Below are 17912 nucleotides of genomic sequence, written 5' to 3'. Positions count from 1 at the left end.
GCTTAAGTATGTATGCGTAAGTACCAATGAAACCAATAGAATGTATTTCAAGTCAGTGTGTAGGGTATTTGATGGGACTGGCACTCTGGAGCATAAATTACTTTAAACACAAGTACTATGGCTTATTACTGCTCAGCATCAGACTGTTAGGCATTCAAACACTTTTTTTTTTAATTTGTACAAGTGAAGTTGAACTTATGAAGAGGCGGCACATTTTTTAAAAGCATATTTTTCTTTAAAAAGGTGATGGCAACTGTCTCCTATGCTCAGTGGTCTAAAATATAAAGTAATGTTTTCCATTCTGGAATTAGAATAGAACCCTTTAGGAACTCTGTAAAAGGAAGTAGCCATTTGCAAAGAGGGACTAGGTTCTGTAAAATTGTGTGTGTGCACCACATGTTCAGAGGGGGTATTCAGCTCTCCAGAGGTTACCAAGCTGTTTGACTGAGCTGGTCCTTCACCTGTCTGTTTAAGGCAGGTAGGGGCAGCATGCAACCTATGGGCTGCATCCGGCCGCCGCCTGCTGCAGTGCCAGGCTTTAAAAAGAATTGTTTTGGGCAAGAAAAGGCCGATTTAGCACTACGGAGTGCTACAGGGGTAAAATTTAGCTTGTTTTAAAGCCAGACTTTAAACCATAGCAGCTATAGAATGCTAAAATTCATAAAAGTCATATCTAGCTTGCAAACTACCTCACTTTAACCCTTGAAGTACTCCATAGTGCTATGGAACAGTTTGCTGCCAAATTTCAGCAGCAAACTGCAGATTATTTATTTTTTAAGATTTTTTTTCAGGGTCCCTCCCCCCCGGCTGTGCAACACCAGCCACGGTGGTGGTGGTGGTGGTAGAAATGTCCCCCGGACTTCCCGCAGTTGCCCACCCCTTGTTTAAGGACATATGTCCAGGCCCGACACTGCAAACTATGCACAGCCCTGGGTGTGTTCTTTGCATAGAATCCTTGGATCAGCTTTGCCGGATCAAGGTGAATGTGTTTTGTATGCATCAGCCTGTTTTACTTACCCATTTATTTAGTTTGAACTATAGTCTTGTATAGCCTCATATGACAGCAAATTCAGTATCAATATTCTGTTGTCTGTTTGAGAGAAAAAGGAAGCCTTCAGAAGCTATTCACCCTGCTGAGATACACCCTTAAGCTGTAGCTACAGTGATCCATAATTCACAGTAGAAGCCTGTCACCAGTTTTGCCATTGCAATACATTCCATTACCAAGGGCATATGAGAAAAATGGTGTCGTCTGAAGAATAATTACTGAAATTTTACCCTTTGGTTTACTGAGCTTGTTTCAGCAACACGTTCTACAGTTAAATGATCATTAAGGTTGTTTATATGCTCCACGTAATTCAGTGGAACTTACCCATGTATAACTTTGTCATCTAACTTGGGTAAACCTTTCTTGTCTATAGACACAATATTTATTAAGGAGGTGTGAGTTTATGCAGAGTCAATGTTTAGGTTATGTATGTTTGTATTTATAGGCTACTTTGCCACCAGCAGGCTTTCAAAGTAGTTTACACAATTTAAACAAATTAAAAATGCAATGAAAAACAAGACAATATTTATTTGATTTTTTTATTTCATTTGTACTCCGCCTTTCTATCAAGAAAATGACACTCAGGGTGGCTTACAAACATAGATAAATAAAATCTTCATTAAAACAAATACATTAAAAGCACAATTAAAAACATAACAACAACAGAATAAAAACAGCACCCAACCCAGCAGAGAGCCAGCATGATGTAGAGGTTAGAGTGTTGAACTGGGACTCGGGAGTCCCTGCTCAGCCATGAAGCTCACTTGGTGACTTTGGGCCAGTCAGTTTTGTGAGGATAAAATGGAGACGAGAATTAATCTGCCTTGGCTTTCTTGCACAAGGGAAACAGGTGGAATATAATAATGTGATAATGAATAAATTAAGTAAATAAATAACCCAACAGACTCGCTTACATGCTAAAGTCCTGTTTGAATAAAAACATATTTGCCTGCCAGCAGAAGGACAGCAGAGAGGGAGCCAACCTAGCCTCCCTTGGCAGGGAGTTGCATAGCTTGGAAGTAGCCACCAAGAAAGCCCTCTCTCGTGTTGCCACCAAATGCGCCTCTGAAGGCAGCAATATTTAAAGAAGGCCCTCTCCTGAAGATCTTCAAATTTGGGCAGGCTCATACGGGAGAAGGTGGTCTTTCAGGTAGCCTTGTCCTGACCTGTATAGGGCTTTATAGGTCATAACCAGCACTTCGAATTGTGCTCAGGAACAGACTGGATGCCAGTGAAGCTGTTGTAACAAGGGAGTCACTTGCTCCCTGTAACCAGCCCCTGTCAACCAGCTGACATTTCCGAACAGTTTTCAAGGCAGCCCCACATAAAGTGTGTTACAGTACTCCAAATGGGATGTAACTAAGGTGTGTGTAACTGTGGCCAGATCAGACAAAACAGAATGGCAAACAAATGCAGCCAAAAAACCCTCTGTCCAGTATGAACAATAGCAAAAGGAGCCAGGACAACAGATCAGTCAAGGCCAAAAGCCTGACAAAATAAACAGTCAACCGTTAATCAAAGGCCTGTAGCAAAGGGGAGGGAGTTCCACAGTCTTGGTGCTGCTACTACCAAGAAGGCTCTGTCCTATGTCACCACCAACTGCAACTCTGACAATGGTGGGCCAAAAACAAGGTCTCTGCTGAAGATCTTAGTAGGCAGACGGATTGGTATGGAAGAAGGTGGTTCTTAACATTATAATTTGTTCACTACCACAGCATCTAGTTTGTGAACTGGCCTGTGGAATGGCATCAAAGGGTCCATATTTACAGCACTTCACTGGTTTTATATCAAATATATGGTTATTGGCCAGGATTTGGTTCACTTTTATATGTTGCTTGTCTGTTTGGCAGAGGGAACTTCTTTTAGGAAACTAATGAAGCTCAGCTTCTCCTGCACATGAAGTTTTTTTTCTTGCACCTGCCTGTCGTACAGTCACATACCTGCACTCATTGTCTTGCTTTCTCACTCACTTATATTCCTTCATCTGCATTCCTCACCTCCTCTTCTTCCTTATTTCTCATTCACTGCAAGCACTTCGCCTTTTCCATAGACATAGCAAAGCAAGTGTTCTCAGTTGGCTGCTATAGAAAAATAGAAACAAATCTATAAATACCTCCCCCGCCCCGCTTTTTTACAATTTGCCAAACAAAAACCAGAACCAGAACAAATTCACTTTCCACATTTGTTACAATTCTGTTAGTCCTATGATAATGGTATTCTGTAACAAGTTTGGTTAATAAAGTGATTACATAGTTCATATTTTCCTGGCAGTTTGTGAACCTGTCTCCTCAGGTATTCTCAGGGTAGAACTAGAATTCAGTGGCAGATGTGGGTTGGAACGCTGGTCACTGCCAAACAGCTGCATTGTGGTGTGTGGGGTGTGTGTGTGTGTGTGGGTGGGTGGGCAGGCGGGCAGGCAGGCAGGCAGGCAGGGAAGGGACGTTATGCAATTTGCAGGAAAGAGGTGGATGGTCGGATTTAGCCTTTTCCCCACCTGCTGCTTCCCTCCCACAACTCTCCTTCTTGGCTGCTTTTTCCCTGCAGTCCCAGCCATGTTTGCACCTAGTAACTCCAGTTTGAAAGAAAGAGAAAGGTAGTGAGCAGGAAAAGGATTCAATGCCCTCCCTTGTTTGCTACTTCTCCTTGGCAAAGTGTGCCCCTGCATTGATTTTCAGCTGCTCAGCAGTGTCTGCCCCAAATTTGTATCTTATGTTTGGCCCTTACTGGGTTACTTTAAACTTGCAAATGTCATTTCCTTTTTCCCTCAGTTACAGTCCTCTTAAATTGAACTCACGAGAGGTGCAGTCTTGGTCATTGTATGCAATTGCTTAAGTGACTCCCTACAGTAGCACTGTACAAGGAGCAGCTCAGAGTAGAGCGCAGGAAGTTGAGTAGTCTATAATGGCCCAAAGTCAATGTGACCTGGGATTAAGATGCTCAGGGGACTGGAATCCTTTGAGGGAATGATGGGCTGTCAGCTGAGGGAATGAGATGAGAAAGATGCTCTGGTGAAGGCCATCCTTGAGATGTGAGGTCTTGGAAGCTGCAGGATCCAGTGGTGCAATACTGGTGTCAGAACGTTAATTTTAATACAAGACATTAGAGTATGTAAGGCTGGCCCTGTGGAACTTCCATACATGTGTACTTGCTAGACCAACCCCCTGAAGAGAATATGTTAACTTCAGAGTCAGAAAAGCAGACACTTTTTTTGTCACATTAACAGTCTGCATAACACATAAGGAATCTGATTTGTTACCTGGATAGCAATTTGAAAATAATTTTTCATAAAATTGTAAATCAGAATGTTTGGTCATGACAGCTTAGGGCAGCACAATTACTAAATCATATGGTAAGTCAGAAAGTTGGAGCAATGTCATCATCTTGCCTTTGTAATGTATATCCAACAGATGATTATACAATCTGTTGCATCCTGAATATCCTGAATATCTCCGCATCAGCATATCTCTGAAATATTTGGTTACAGCTTAGAAGTAACAACTCTGAGAACTGCACTCTTGGCATGAATTCTCATGATACAATTTTTTCAGTACCTATATTAATGACATTCACTTTACATCCTGAATCATATTGGAATATTTGCTCTTTATGGATAAAGAACATATTCCATGATAATATCCAGTGTTTGGCCACTGTTGGGGGGCTTAGGTGAAAAGGAGAACCATGGTTGGATCTCTTTATATTTTCATTTTACTTAAAAGCACCTTTGAACTGGATGGGAGCAGCAAGGAGAGTTAACCTTTTCCGTGTACTGTTGTTATCTATATTGCCTCCGTAAAGCTGAAATTAGTCCCACAGCAGATGATGATGATGAATACTTTCTGCTCCAGTGGAAGGGGGACATGTTTGATGTAGATTGGGAAAATGGTGTGGCAGGGAATGGTTAAATCCTTACCCCATGACAGGGATGACAGATCTCAGCCCTGTTCCACTTTTACCAGCAGTGGCATAGATGTTCTCAGGCAGTTCTAGGAAGGAAGCAGATCACAACATGCTTATTTCCACACCAATATTTCCAAAATTGCCCATGTTCTTCAAGTACTGCTGAAACAGAAATACTGCTTCAAATTTGAACTGTGGCCTGTAATCACACTTTCACTTAATTGCATCTCATTTTTTAATACTCCACCCTCTCACACAGGCAGCTGGGGATAACATTTTTCTGAAATCATCATAACTGAGCCCATCAAATTTCAGTTGCATTCTGAATACTGTCCAGATTTATCATCTGGATGCACGGTATTTATATTAAAATCAACTACAAACATGAATTATTTCAGAAAGTACCAATAGCCGAGATCGTGAATAATTAAATCAGCCTAACTGACTAGCCAGTCTGCTTCAGAACCCAAATTGTTAACATAAAAATGTAGAACCAGTTCTGCCTTTCTCTGTTCCATAGGTTGATTTGTATCATCTTACCTCCAGTCACTATCATCTTCTGGCCACGCACATTTGGAGAAGCTCTTAAGTAAAGGGACTACTCAAAAAGGGTAGGGAAATGCCCTCCACAGCTCTGTACTGGGCCTAATTAGGCCTAGTTGATCATGCATGCTAGGCCTCAGTGCAGGCCTAGCAACGAGAGCCCTCATCTGGAAATAATCCAGAATAGAACAGATGGCTTTTATTTATTTAATTTCTAAAATTTTTGCCCCAATCCTTTGTAAATGGTCAATCCACACTCCAAGTTTACCCATCCTTAGTAAATAGGACTGAGTTATTCATTCATAGTATTTTGAATAACATGAGCTCTTTATATAGAAGTCTAGAAATATTTCTGGAAGAAACCCTTGTTTGCTTGGAACACATTTATATTTGATCATTATGGCTGGGGTCAAGTGTTGGCATGTTGGGCACTTGCCAAGGCCCATACCTAAGCAGAAAGCCTAGTCTGCTAGTCCAACTCCCGGAGCCCTCTGGCCCTGCTTTTCTTCCACCTTGCTATCACTGCCTATTCATCTGTCTCCTCTAAGAAATTGAGCAGTGAGCAAGGAGAAGAAGACGAAGCCTCTCCTCGCCTTGAAAGAGAAATGCTTACAAATCTAAATCCAAAGTATTATAGCCATTTTAACTTGCTAATTAGTAGTTTAAATGTTGAATTCAGGTTTAATTGTCTGTAGCCTCCAGAATGTTGGGAAACAATCTAAATCTCTAGGAAAGGCACTTGGGTATATCCAATACATTTTGAATGTTATGTTTAAGCTATTTATTCGAGTTGAGATATGTATGATCCAAAATGTTCAACAGAAACTTCTCCTGCAAAAACCCTGAAGAAATAAGCAGAAGTTCTGAGAGAGCTTAGCTCTTCTCGCTGTTGTGCTACAATGCTGTTAACTTCAGTGGTGCTTTCATAGAAGTTCCCCGTGGATTATGCAGCTAATTATATCCGCTTCACAATAATCCAAAATATAATTGGACTGAATATTCACCTTTTCGAAATCTGAAGCAATGGTTCAACCTTTTACTGAGACAGAACATCCTGGTGATGTGTACTGGTTACGCAGTAAATCGATAGAAAGTTGATGAATGCAGCTCATTCATGTTTCCCTTTATCTGGATCTGTTTAATAGCAGTGCTTGCAGTGACAGGTTTACTATCTGAAATATGAACTTTTTCAGCTTATTCAGGGAATGTGGCACTGAACCAAAGTGATCAATTTTTCTTAATTTCCTATGGACTTTGCTCTGCTTGACCTGGATAATTAATGACACTGAGAAGTGACAGTTAACAAGAAGGGGAAGAAACTTGCCAATAAAAATCCTGGCATCACTGAGCAAACCTTACATATTCCAAAATATCAACGGTTCTTTTTCAGTTAATTTTGGGTATTTCGGGTATTATTTCTTCTTCATTATGGGTGGAGGGAGGGATAGATTGTAAAATGTCTACTAACTTGTATACACTCTTCTTCTGCATCACAATGGCTGGGTTTTCTACTTTGTTACTTTAGACCTAGTTTCCATGCTTACTTCTGATGTGGAAAAGTTATCGCCAGGTTTATACCTTGCCAGTTTCATATAGTGGACATGATAAGTGTCCTTCTTTGTCAAGGACACTGTTAGCAATGTTGCTGCTGAAACCATCAGTTGCAGAATTTGGCTAAAATATCTGATTTTTCCACAAAAAGAACTGGCAAGGGATAGAATAACCCAGGGCACAGAAAGGAGAAGAAGATTTCTCTGTTCCATCACATGTCCTATCTACTGGGCGAGTAGATCAAGAGTTGGGTCATTCTCAACCTGAGGGAATGCCTTCTTCCATATAACCCTTCCTGCTCCTGGGCATGCTAAGATTGTCAGGTGAGGCCTTGTTCAACATACTTTTGCCTTCAGAAGTCAGGCGAGCAGTCAGAAGGAGCAAGGCCTTTTCCATGGTGGCTCCTTTCCAGTATATCTGGGTACATTCAGAAGAACCATACACGAAGGGAAATAGATGAAGTAAAATTTCCTAATGACTTTGCCACACCAAGGTAAAGGAAAAGGGCCCTCAGTCTTTTGTACAATTGGTATATAGAGACTGGAAAAGAAAGCCCTGGGATGGAACCTAGCTAATTTTCTCTGAGTCTTCCCAATAAACCCAGAATGTTCTACTCTATTCATGAGAGAGATAGTCAGTTAGTTTTAGAATTTTAATCACTGTCTGGTTAAGTAACATAGAACACTTAGGGCTGGCCATATGTATGTCATCATTTGCTAAAAATGCTTGATTTGGCTAAATGTTTGAACAATGTCCATTAAAAATATTGTATTTAAGTTGTCATGGAATGATAGTGATTGATCTATGATGGCTCATTCATACAAGTGAGTCAGAGCAGAATAATGCAAGTGATGAACGTGCATGTGTAAGCATGGGCTTATTCTAGGATCATAATAAACCATCAGTTAGGCCCAATTGAAACAATCAGTCAACAGATTAATAACCTCTTAACCATGCACACTGCACTCAGCAAGCCTTTTGTGGGAAATGGCTCCCCATGAAGTTCTAGAAATCTTCACTATGCCATTGCAACCCTTTTATTTTGCAGTTTGCAATTGTATGGCAAAAATTGTTAGAACAAGATGGGTAGCTGTTCGCATGACATGAATGGCTTGCCATGTGGTGCAACTTTTATGTGGTTGTAGTGCCACACCACTAAATGCATGTGTGAAATGAGCCCTAAAGTTACTAATGGAACAGGACAGCTGCAGAACACAGCAAACAGCTCTAGAAGGCAAAACCCAACAAGGACAGACAAGACTTTATTGTCAAACAAAAATCTATATGTGTTTTGAGTATGAAACTAGAAAGTCATGAACATAACAAAATATAATAAATCCATTATAATACTGCTAAAGAGGGCAATTTGTTATTTACAATCAATGTCCTACCTAATGGTTCTGTTTTATTTTTGTATATATTTTGGAGGAATAGAGTTGAAGTAGGATTTAGTTTTATATACATACTTATTTTGGAATAACAAATTGCATATTTTGTGAAACCTTTCCCACGTAAGGATGTATGGGAATTTTGTTTTTGCTCACAAAACATGCAAGCATGCCTGTTTGAAGCTCCAAACACGAGCACATGCATGTGTCCACTGAAAATATTTGCAAATTGCCGAACATGTGCTCATGTTCATCTTGTTCCCAATTCCCAGTTCCATTTGTGCAAATTTCCTAATTTGCACAAATTTTATCCATAGACTGAATCAGCCCCACTTTAGTCAATGGAGGAAAGTTGGCAAATTAGGAATTTTGTTCAGATTTGGGGAAATTGGCACAAATATCCCATTTGATTTGTGCAAGTTTCCTGTTCATGCAAAGTGAGCAGTGATCACAAACACAAATGGGAATTAGGGACAAGATGATGTTTGGAAAATCCTTGTGATCTCGACCATCACTCATTTGCCCATCCACGTGGGCTCTTCCAGATAGAGGTCTCATAGCACCACTGGTTATTTGACTTCCACTATAAAGTACAAGTGGAATTTCCATGTACTGCCCACACTATCGGGAAACTGCCACTACATGCTGCATCCTTCTGTCCACACCAGTGAGCAGAGATGTAGCTTAAGTTCTTCCTTTGCTGCTCCCTCCCACATGTTCTTTGTGCTTAGGTGCAGTTTTTTATTTGTTTCTTCTCCAGAACTACGCAGTTCTGGAATCCCAAAGGTTCTGCTGCGTTTTTATTCCTGTGTAAGTGCATGTTGCCCTGATTTTGATCAGGACTATGGTATTTTGGGAGCTGAGAGTTAAACCTTCCCCATTCCCCCCCCCCATGGGAGCGGGGCCGGGGGGGATAAAAAAGAACAAAGTATCCATTCTACTCATTTTCTTTTTTTATCCCTCCCAGGTGGTGGTGATAAAACCTTTGGAGGAAACTGGTGGTGGGGAGGGAAGGTTTAACCCTCTGCTCCTGGAACACCATAGTTCAAATCAGGACCACGTGCACTTACACGGGAGTAAAAGCACAGCAGAGAACCTTTGGACTTTCATAATTACACTATTGCACAATTCTGGAGAAGAAACTAGAAAACAAAAACCTCTGTACAAATATCACCATTCCCCCTGCGCACACACACACATCACCACCCTTTATTTTGTCACTAAGAGAGCGATGCTGTGGCCACTAGACACTGTCGAGAGTGTCATAGGATTTTTCAGTTTCTGGGGTCTGAGCTCACAGTCCTTCCCCTCCCCCTCGTAGCCAGCAAATGGCATGCAGAGAGGGCAAAAAAGGGGTGGTCCAGGGGCAGGGAGGGGAGGAGACTGTGGAAGCCTCTTCCTGAGCCGTGCAGCATCCCCTGCTCCTGCTCCAACATCCCCAGCTAGACGCACAAAATCATTCATTGAGCTGAAAGTTCAGGGTGGTTAGAGCACGGAGGAGAAGATCCCTGCCATGCTCCAGCCGCCCTGCATAGGACAGTTGCCAGCCTCCAAGTTTGGAGGCTAGTGACTATCTTCATAGGATTGCGCCCTAAAACAGGACTGTGTACGGGGGCGGGGAGATAAAGGAAAGAGCAGCAGAAGCAGGGAGAGGTGCAATTGAAATGCAGCTGTCTGGCCACCCTGAAGCCATAAAAACACCCCCCCAGCAACATCGCCTTACATGTCACACAGCCACACAAAACACCACAAGCTCCCCAAATCATGTAGCCACTCCACTGGTTTTTTGTGGATCATGGTACATCAGAAAATAATTAAAAGATTTTCTCCAGTGTGAGAAAATATGGGAGAAGGCGGGGGGCGGGGGACTCAGGATGACTTGGGATGACTGCAGGAGACTACTGACATCAGATGGACAGCCCAAAATATCCCACTAACAAAAACCTGTCTGGAAGAGCCCTATGCCTTTCTAAAAACCGTTTAACTAGGTTTTAATAACAGTTACAATAACTGATGTTTTTTTACATTTATGTCTTCCCTTTAGCAATATGTAGTTTCCTGGGGACTCTTTAATTAGTATATGGCTTTGCTAGTAAGAGGTATTACTAGACATATTAGTTTTCTGCGCGTGCACACACACGCACGCACACACACATATATATAATTGCATCATTACATATTAAGGCATGTGTTTTATTTTGTAGCTAGATGTATTTCAGCAGTATTTTTATATAATATTTTTGTCAAGTTTGTGACTTTGAAATACTTCCAATATGGAAGAACTGTCAGGTTCAGAACACATTGGAATTTTGCTTGACAAAATCTGTTGAGTCCTGCCTTCTTTCCTAGAGTCACTAATCAGTTACCTATAAGCTTGCTTGTTGTTCATCAATAAGAGTATTCCCATTGATGCTGGACTATTTTCAAGAAAGATATTTTTTCAAAGTTCAGTCATATTAAAGAGTGCTATGAAAGCCCAAGTACTTGGCAGATCCATTTGTCTCACCCAGGTCTGCCACAATAGCATGTAAAGTAAAGGGCTGGACATATTTCTAGAGCAGATGGGGCACAAAAGTGGGGTGCTGCCCCCAGCCCCTGCAGCTTACCTCCTTGAGGTAGTTCTCCTCAGGCACGTTTCTCCTCAGCTGAATTTCAATATCAAAAGTAAGCTCAGCTGGGAGAGAAGAATTTGAGAAAGGGGCTAGGGGGGAATTATGCAGAAGGCACAGGGAAAGTTCAGCTACTCTTACCAGACACATATATAGCCCATCCCATTTTATATGTGATTTGGGAGAATGGGTTTAAACAAATGGGTCTGTCACCATCACATCTAGTTTAGCCCTGAACGCGTTGATTTTTTTCCATGGGACCTCTCACCCCTGCTGTCGGTAGTGTGCAACTGGCCAACACACAATTATGAACACCGAAGTGAATCTATCAAACACATCTGTGTCATGTAGATTAAACTGTTACTCCTTAGTATATGGATTGTGTCTTAGGCTTTCAGTTCAAGTGCCAATTATCAGTAAAGTGGGCAGTGGCAAAGTAGCCGAACCACAGCCACAATACTTTCCTTTTTCAGATTTCAGAACCTGGTTATTACCCTGACTTCTGGCCAACAAACGTGGGGTGGTTTCATGGTAAGTCTGACATTGAATTTAAACTTAATAAGTTGTATTTGTAAAGCAAAGTTAGCAATTGAGGTTCTGAAATATATTTGTTCTTATTGCAGATGGCACTGAGTACACATGAAGCATTGGATATCTCTTAAACCCCATTTCAAAATCCAGGGTCTTGTTCCCTGAACAAAACATTGTCTCACACAATCCACTATAAAACATCATCAAAAAGTCTGAGTTAAGAAAATTGAGATACGAATATCTATTGTTTGCCTGCCTCATGCATTGATATGGCTCATCAACAAAGGATTTTCCCATCACAAAGACTACCTTCTGATTCTAAAAAATGGCAAATAAGTCAATAACTCCTACGGTATAAACTAGTTAAAGCTGTTTCAAGTAAACATGTTATTTCAAGGCCAAATCATAGGAAAATGGAACATGTTGTGTACAAGGATCATACTCCCTTACTCAGAAGTCCAGCATGCAGTTCTTATTAATGGCAACTACTTTTTAGGCTTATGTTGAAGGGGATCATATATGATCTGTTGGTTCAGTATTATCACTCCATTTAAATTTTCATCTTGCAATTCCGTGGAAAAATAATATTTTAACATCAGATATTAACAGTATCCATGGCATATGATGGTATCTTTAGGAAAAGAACCGCGTGAGCTTTAAGGGTCACAGTGCTGCTTCAAGGTGGAACCAAGTAGGCTTGGATGCATTGACTATATATCTCCTCACATTTAGAAGTTAGGATGCTCTAAGTTTCCCTGGAATTCTAGTTGCTCTTGGGTTTCTATGCTTTTGACAGAATTACAATTTATTCTGCCTTAAATAACCCATTAATTTCAGGAGACAATCTTTAGGATTCCTTTAGTTTTTCTGCCTCCATTTGTGTCACCATCCTGTAGCATGTGCTATTATACAAGTGAATCCTTAAGTGTTCTCACATTTTCATGTTCTCTTCGTAGTCAAATGCATCTAAATTTCAGGTAAAAGTTTTAAAAGAAGGAGGGCTGAAAGCTTGTTTATGATAAAGTCAATCACTCCAGCCAACGTACTATGTGTCAAATGATCCATGCTGCATGTTTAGGGATCATGGTTTTGATCCTTTATAAATCCCTTGAATAGAAAACATGTTTTTATGTTATCGGCCCTTTGCGCTGCATCAAGATCAGCCAAATAGAAGAATGGGTTTATTCATGTCCAATCAAAGAACCATCTGAATTTCTCTCCTTCCCCCCTAAAATCAATTGGACAACTCTGGAGTAAGTGGATGGAGAACTGTGGCCTAAGTTAGGGGGTTTCAGTCCTTAGGTTGGAAGCCAAAATTAGGCTGACAGGATATGAGAAAGGGACATGCAGGCAGATGTTTTTGCACTTAAGGCCATTTACTGCAACATGATGGATCATCAGCCTTTACAAAAAACCTAAAATCTAAATGGAGCCCAGCATCAGTCTGGCTGCCAGAAAATATTCTACTGAGGTTTTGCACATGTAATTCAAGGCTTTGTTGAATGTCTTTGATCTGTCTGGAATTTGTACTCTTTCTCTTAAATTATTTTCCTGCTATTTGTTAAAACAACATTTAAATTAATAAAATAATTTTCTCTTTAGTGTGTGGGCTCTCTGTTCAGTATTACTCTTCTTGTTGCTTCCTCCCTCGTTATAGGAAAGTAGTAGTTTTGCCTCTTTGGCAATGCTTAAATTTATACTTCAACATTGAATTGTAGCTTTGATACTTTTTTTCAGTACTACTCTGTACACATAAATGTAGCTAAATGCCTTAGGGCACAACCCTATGTCCCCTAGACAGCATCTGGTGGACATATGACATTTCTGTTCTAGATATATCTAGAACACAGACAGTCTTTCTTTCCCTGCCTCCAGGATCATCTCTGTTTGATTAAATGGAGAGGACAGCTCAATGTACAATGACAGAGCTGTGCTTTCCATTGAAGCAAATGGGGAGACGTGAAGATGCAGCTGTATGTACTTTGTAACTCTGTGGTTCTGGATTACTGCATTCATATTTGTTGGGATCCAAAAGATGCTTTAGGCATGCACATAAGCCCATTGGGACTCTTTTTTTCTTTTGGCAGTTACTCCCACACCATATCACTCAATGTACTATAGTGGTTAGAGGCTAGACTTATTCGGGGGGAGATCCAGGCTCAGTTCCTCACACTGACTGATGACCTTGGGCTAGCAACCCTCTCTGTCTAAGCTAGTGAGATTAAAGGGGAGGGAGCAGGTATGCCTTTTGGACCCTTTGGAGGAAGGGTGGGATAAAAAAAAATGTAATATCATATGCCTTTTAAAGCTTCCTTCCGTTTTAATAATGGCTTGCATGTGGGTAATGCTATTCAAGAACATACATCAAAAGTGCCATTAGCTGTGCTGGTCTAACTGGTGGGTGGGGTGGGACCTGGCCATTTTCTTCCATTGTTATAGACAGTGCTTTTCTGGGGAAAAATTAATACAGTCTTCAAATACTGGGAGACCTGAGAGGGATTTATAGCTTTCTTTGCCATACATTTTGACCAAAGCTGCTGTAAATTAGTGAGCCTTTCTAAACTTATGGTCACCAGACCTGAAGGAATAGGGAAAGCAAGGAGATCCTCCCATGAAAATTACATTTGCTAGATTTTTTCCCCATTACAGATGTAACAGCCAAGCCATGGTTTAATCATCATTGGGTTTTAGGTTCACAGGCTTTCTCCTCCCCTTGTACACTCCAGTTTATCTCCTTCCTGCCTGGTTCGAGCAAACCATAATTCAACCTTGACAAGCAAATTGGCCAAACCATAGTTTGCCTCCAAGCCAGAATTGGAATCCACAGGTTTGTAATAAAACTATAGTTTGTTCAAACCATGGAGGGAGTAACGGGATTGGAACATGCAAGGGGAGGAGATGAAGGAACATGTATGCCTAAAGTTCATCTACAATAGCCTGACCATGTTTCAGCCATTATGTCTGAACCAGGCCATTATCTCCGAACAATGGTACTAAAGCAAAACTGAGGAATAAAACTGAGATCTTGGGGGAAAGCCTGAACATATGGCCTTTGTAATGTCCTTCAAACATAGTAGATTTGCACTAAATTACAGCATTCAGAAGAAGAAATTAAAATAACTGATAAGGTTTCCTTTTTTAAAACCAAAGATTATCTGAGATATGTTTAAATGTCAAAAATGTTTAAACTGAGGCAAAGCATACAGAATGAAATAGATATACATAATGTACACCATGCATACAATGTAATGAAGATCAATAACTAGTAAACTGTATTAATAAATATGCTAGTAATAAGCCTATGGTCTGCTTCAGCCATTTTAGAATGTTAATTACAAAACAAAAAGAAGAATGCTGCAACTAAGAAATGCTAAAATTAACATATATATGCTGAATATAACTGTAAACTTTTATATAGCTTTAGAGTAAATTAGAATTAAGATTATTTGACCCTTATAGAATATGAGTGCTTTATGTCACATATGGCCATTCTGAAAGATGAAATCAATATGACATCTCAGTACTTCATATTATGATGCTATCAGAAAAAACCCCTGAACATATCCTCCTCAAGGTCAGACATATTAATAATTACTTCAGGCTGTGCAGCCTATGGCTTCTTTCACTTAATGAAATGATTTGTGCCTTGGACATCTTGTTCGCTTCTGATAATTGCATATGGAGGCTAACTGGGATAGGTGATGGTGGAGCTTTTATATAGCAGATCCTTGGGCCAGGATATTTAACCAGCCTCCTGGTTTGTTTTAGTCCTGTGATGCTTTGAAAATAGAGGCTTAAGATGGTTTTTAGGAGCTGGTATGAAACAATTCCCATTCCATTGTCTATTTTTCAAGTTCAAAGTCATTTTTTTCCTTACTGCAGACTCAGGAATTAATCATATAGCAAGTTAAAAAGAAAGGGACTTAAAGAATGTGCAAAATCCTGCCATCTTTCAGAGATGGTTTCATTATTTTTGTAAAAATTGCTTAAATGACACCTTGCATAAGCTGTGGCACATCCTGATTTTGGTGAAAATGTCAGGGTGTGTTACATTGAAGAATGAAAAATCTTTGATTTTGATGTGAAAAACACAGCACAAACAAATACAGTATTTGCTTGAAAGCTCCCGTATTTGTATCAGCACTATGCTGCCCAGAAATGCCAGGAAATCGCCCCTGATGATTTGTAGTGCAGAACATATTCCATATGTGACCAATTGTGTCCATCATCAACAATGTTGTGCAATCTGGATCCCTCAGAAACTTCATGTTCATTTTCCAGGTTTGGATCCAGACTTAGTAGAGCCACTGAAATCAATGACACTTAATTTAGTCATGGGTAATATCCAGTGTTAGTCGTACATAGAGTAAACCTACTGAAATGAATGAAACTTAAGTTAGTCATGACTAACTTAAGTTCCATTCATTTTAATGGGTCTACTCTATATAAGACTAACACTGGATACTACTAGCTGACTGACTTGCCCTGTTGATTTCAGTGGATCTGCTCTAGGTGTGACTAAGTCTGAATCTAACCCCTAGGCTTTATGGGTTACAGAGAAAATCCTGAAAAAAACATGGATGTGACTGTTCAGAAATCTGTGACCGATGTGCCTGTTTGGTGCTTCAAAGCTGCTTCCGCAGTATCTTGTCCTTCTACTTCTATATTTCTTCTGACCTCCTTTACTGTTCATTCCCCTCTCCTGCTGTCTTTACTTAATCAAACAAGCAAAATAAATCATGAAATTAAGTAATGTATTTTGCATGGAGAACACTGGTATTCTCAGCATTAAGTTTGGCTTTTCTCACAAGATTGCTGCCTGCTCAAATATGCCTGGCTTTTAAACTACAGCTGCTGTTGTCATTTAATACTTGTTACATTTACAGGCCCTGACTTAGTCCTCACACAGCAGCAGCACCATGCACTTGAGGATCTCTCCCCAAGAGGTGACCAGTGTCATAGTGCTGATTTGGGGGAGGTGTGATTGAACCTGGACCTCTCCACTGCAGATTGGAGAGGTCTTGATGGCATTAAAAATCCGTTAGGTCAGGGGTGTTGGACCTCTTTCAGCCCAAAGGACGAATTCAGTTTTGGAGAAGCTCTCGGGGACACATTCCCATAGTGGGCGGGGCTGAAGGCAAAAGGTGGTGGGGCCAGCCCCCCCTCCGCCCCACATATTTTGGCTTAAAGCTCTTGCTGCCAGTAACTTAGCCTTCGGAGAGGCGTTTCAACCTTCTAGAATGGAGGGCAAACTGCACAAAAGCAAGGAAATCACCAAGTGGTCGGGGGAAAGGGAGTGGGCCATCTGGAGAACCCTGAACAGCCAGATTGGGACCCCAGGAAGGCTGGATTTGGCCCCTGGGCCTGAGGTTCATCACTCTTGTGTTAGGCAATGTGTGCTGGACCCAATCCAGCAAGGTTCCCAGTTGCTGGATGTGTAGTTATTTACTCCCATGTAGCATTCCCATGTAGAAAGATAACTGTAGAACCCAGCATGAGGGGGATGAGCGTGGTAGCCCCTGTCTCCGTGCACGTCTCCAGACTGACATGGATAAAACCCTGTAAATTGGAAGAATTGTTAGCCCAAATAAAAATAGGGTCAGTATAACCTGGAAATTAACACAGCTGTAATTTAACAATTTTTAATTTTAATTTTAATATTAATTTTTAGTGGGGCCGCGGTGGCTTAGTGGTTAAGACGCTGAACTGCAGACTGGAAGGTCGGCAGGTCAGAAGTTCGAGACCCGAGTGCTGCGTGACAGAGTGAGCTCCCGTCTTCAGTCCCAGCTTCTGCCAACCTAGCAGTTCGAAAGCAAGAAATTGCAAGTAGATAAATAGGTACCGCCTCGGCGGGAAAGGTAACAGCGTTCCGTGCACCTCGGTGTTCAGTCATGCCGGCCACATGACCACGGAAGCGTCTTTGGACAGCGCTGGCTCTTCGGCTTAGAAACGGGGATGAGCACCGCACCCTAGAGTCGGACACGACTGGTTGGGGACACCTTTACCTTTTCTTTAATTTAACGATGATGATGCTGACACGGGGTTGCATGAGGACATGCTTTAAACTTCCTAGAGCCTTGTGATAATCAAAGTTAGAATAATGGAGATTCTACTGGGATTGCTTTTCAATGATTTTGTATTATTGTATGATTTCAGTTGGTCTTTAAGCTGTACACCCCATGTGGCCACAATGATAAACAGTTCTATTCATTTTTTTTCTTTCGTCTGTTACAGGCAAATGGACACAGTTTTGTACATATGGAACATGAAAAAGCTGTATTACTACTGAAGAGTTTCCAGAATACAGTAGACCTAGTTATTCAACGTGAGCTTACTGTCTAA

General features: G+C 40.9%; 1 protein-coding gene across 1 annotated transcript in view; it reads left to right on the top strand.

Moving 5' to 3' along the window:
• LRRC7 (leucine rich repeat containing 7) overlaps window positions 1–17912 on the top strand; it is a 296928-nt gene extending 279016 nt beyond the window's left edge. The window contains exon 26 of the mRNA XM_084852238.1: window positions 17805–17912. Within this exon, the coding sequence (XP_084708364.1) occupies window positions 17805–17912 (108 nt within the window). The remainder of the gene's footprint in view (window positions 1–17804) is intronic.

This window comes from Heloderma suspectum, chromosome 4, assembly GCF_057233095.1.
Source record: "Heloderma suspectum isolate Gila_16-S chromosome 4, 16-S_ref, whole genome shotgun sequence".
In the NCBI taxonomy this organism is placed as follows: Eukaryota; Metazoa; Chordata; class Lepidosauria; order Squamata; family Helodermatidae; genus Heloderma; species Heloderma suspectum.
The sequence above is the reverse complement of the archived record's forward strand: the minus strand, read 5'-3'. Positions and strand labels throughout refer to the sequence as shown.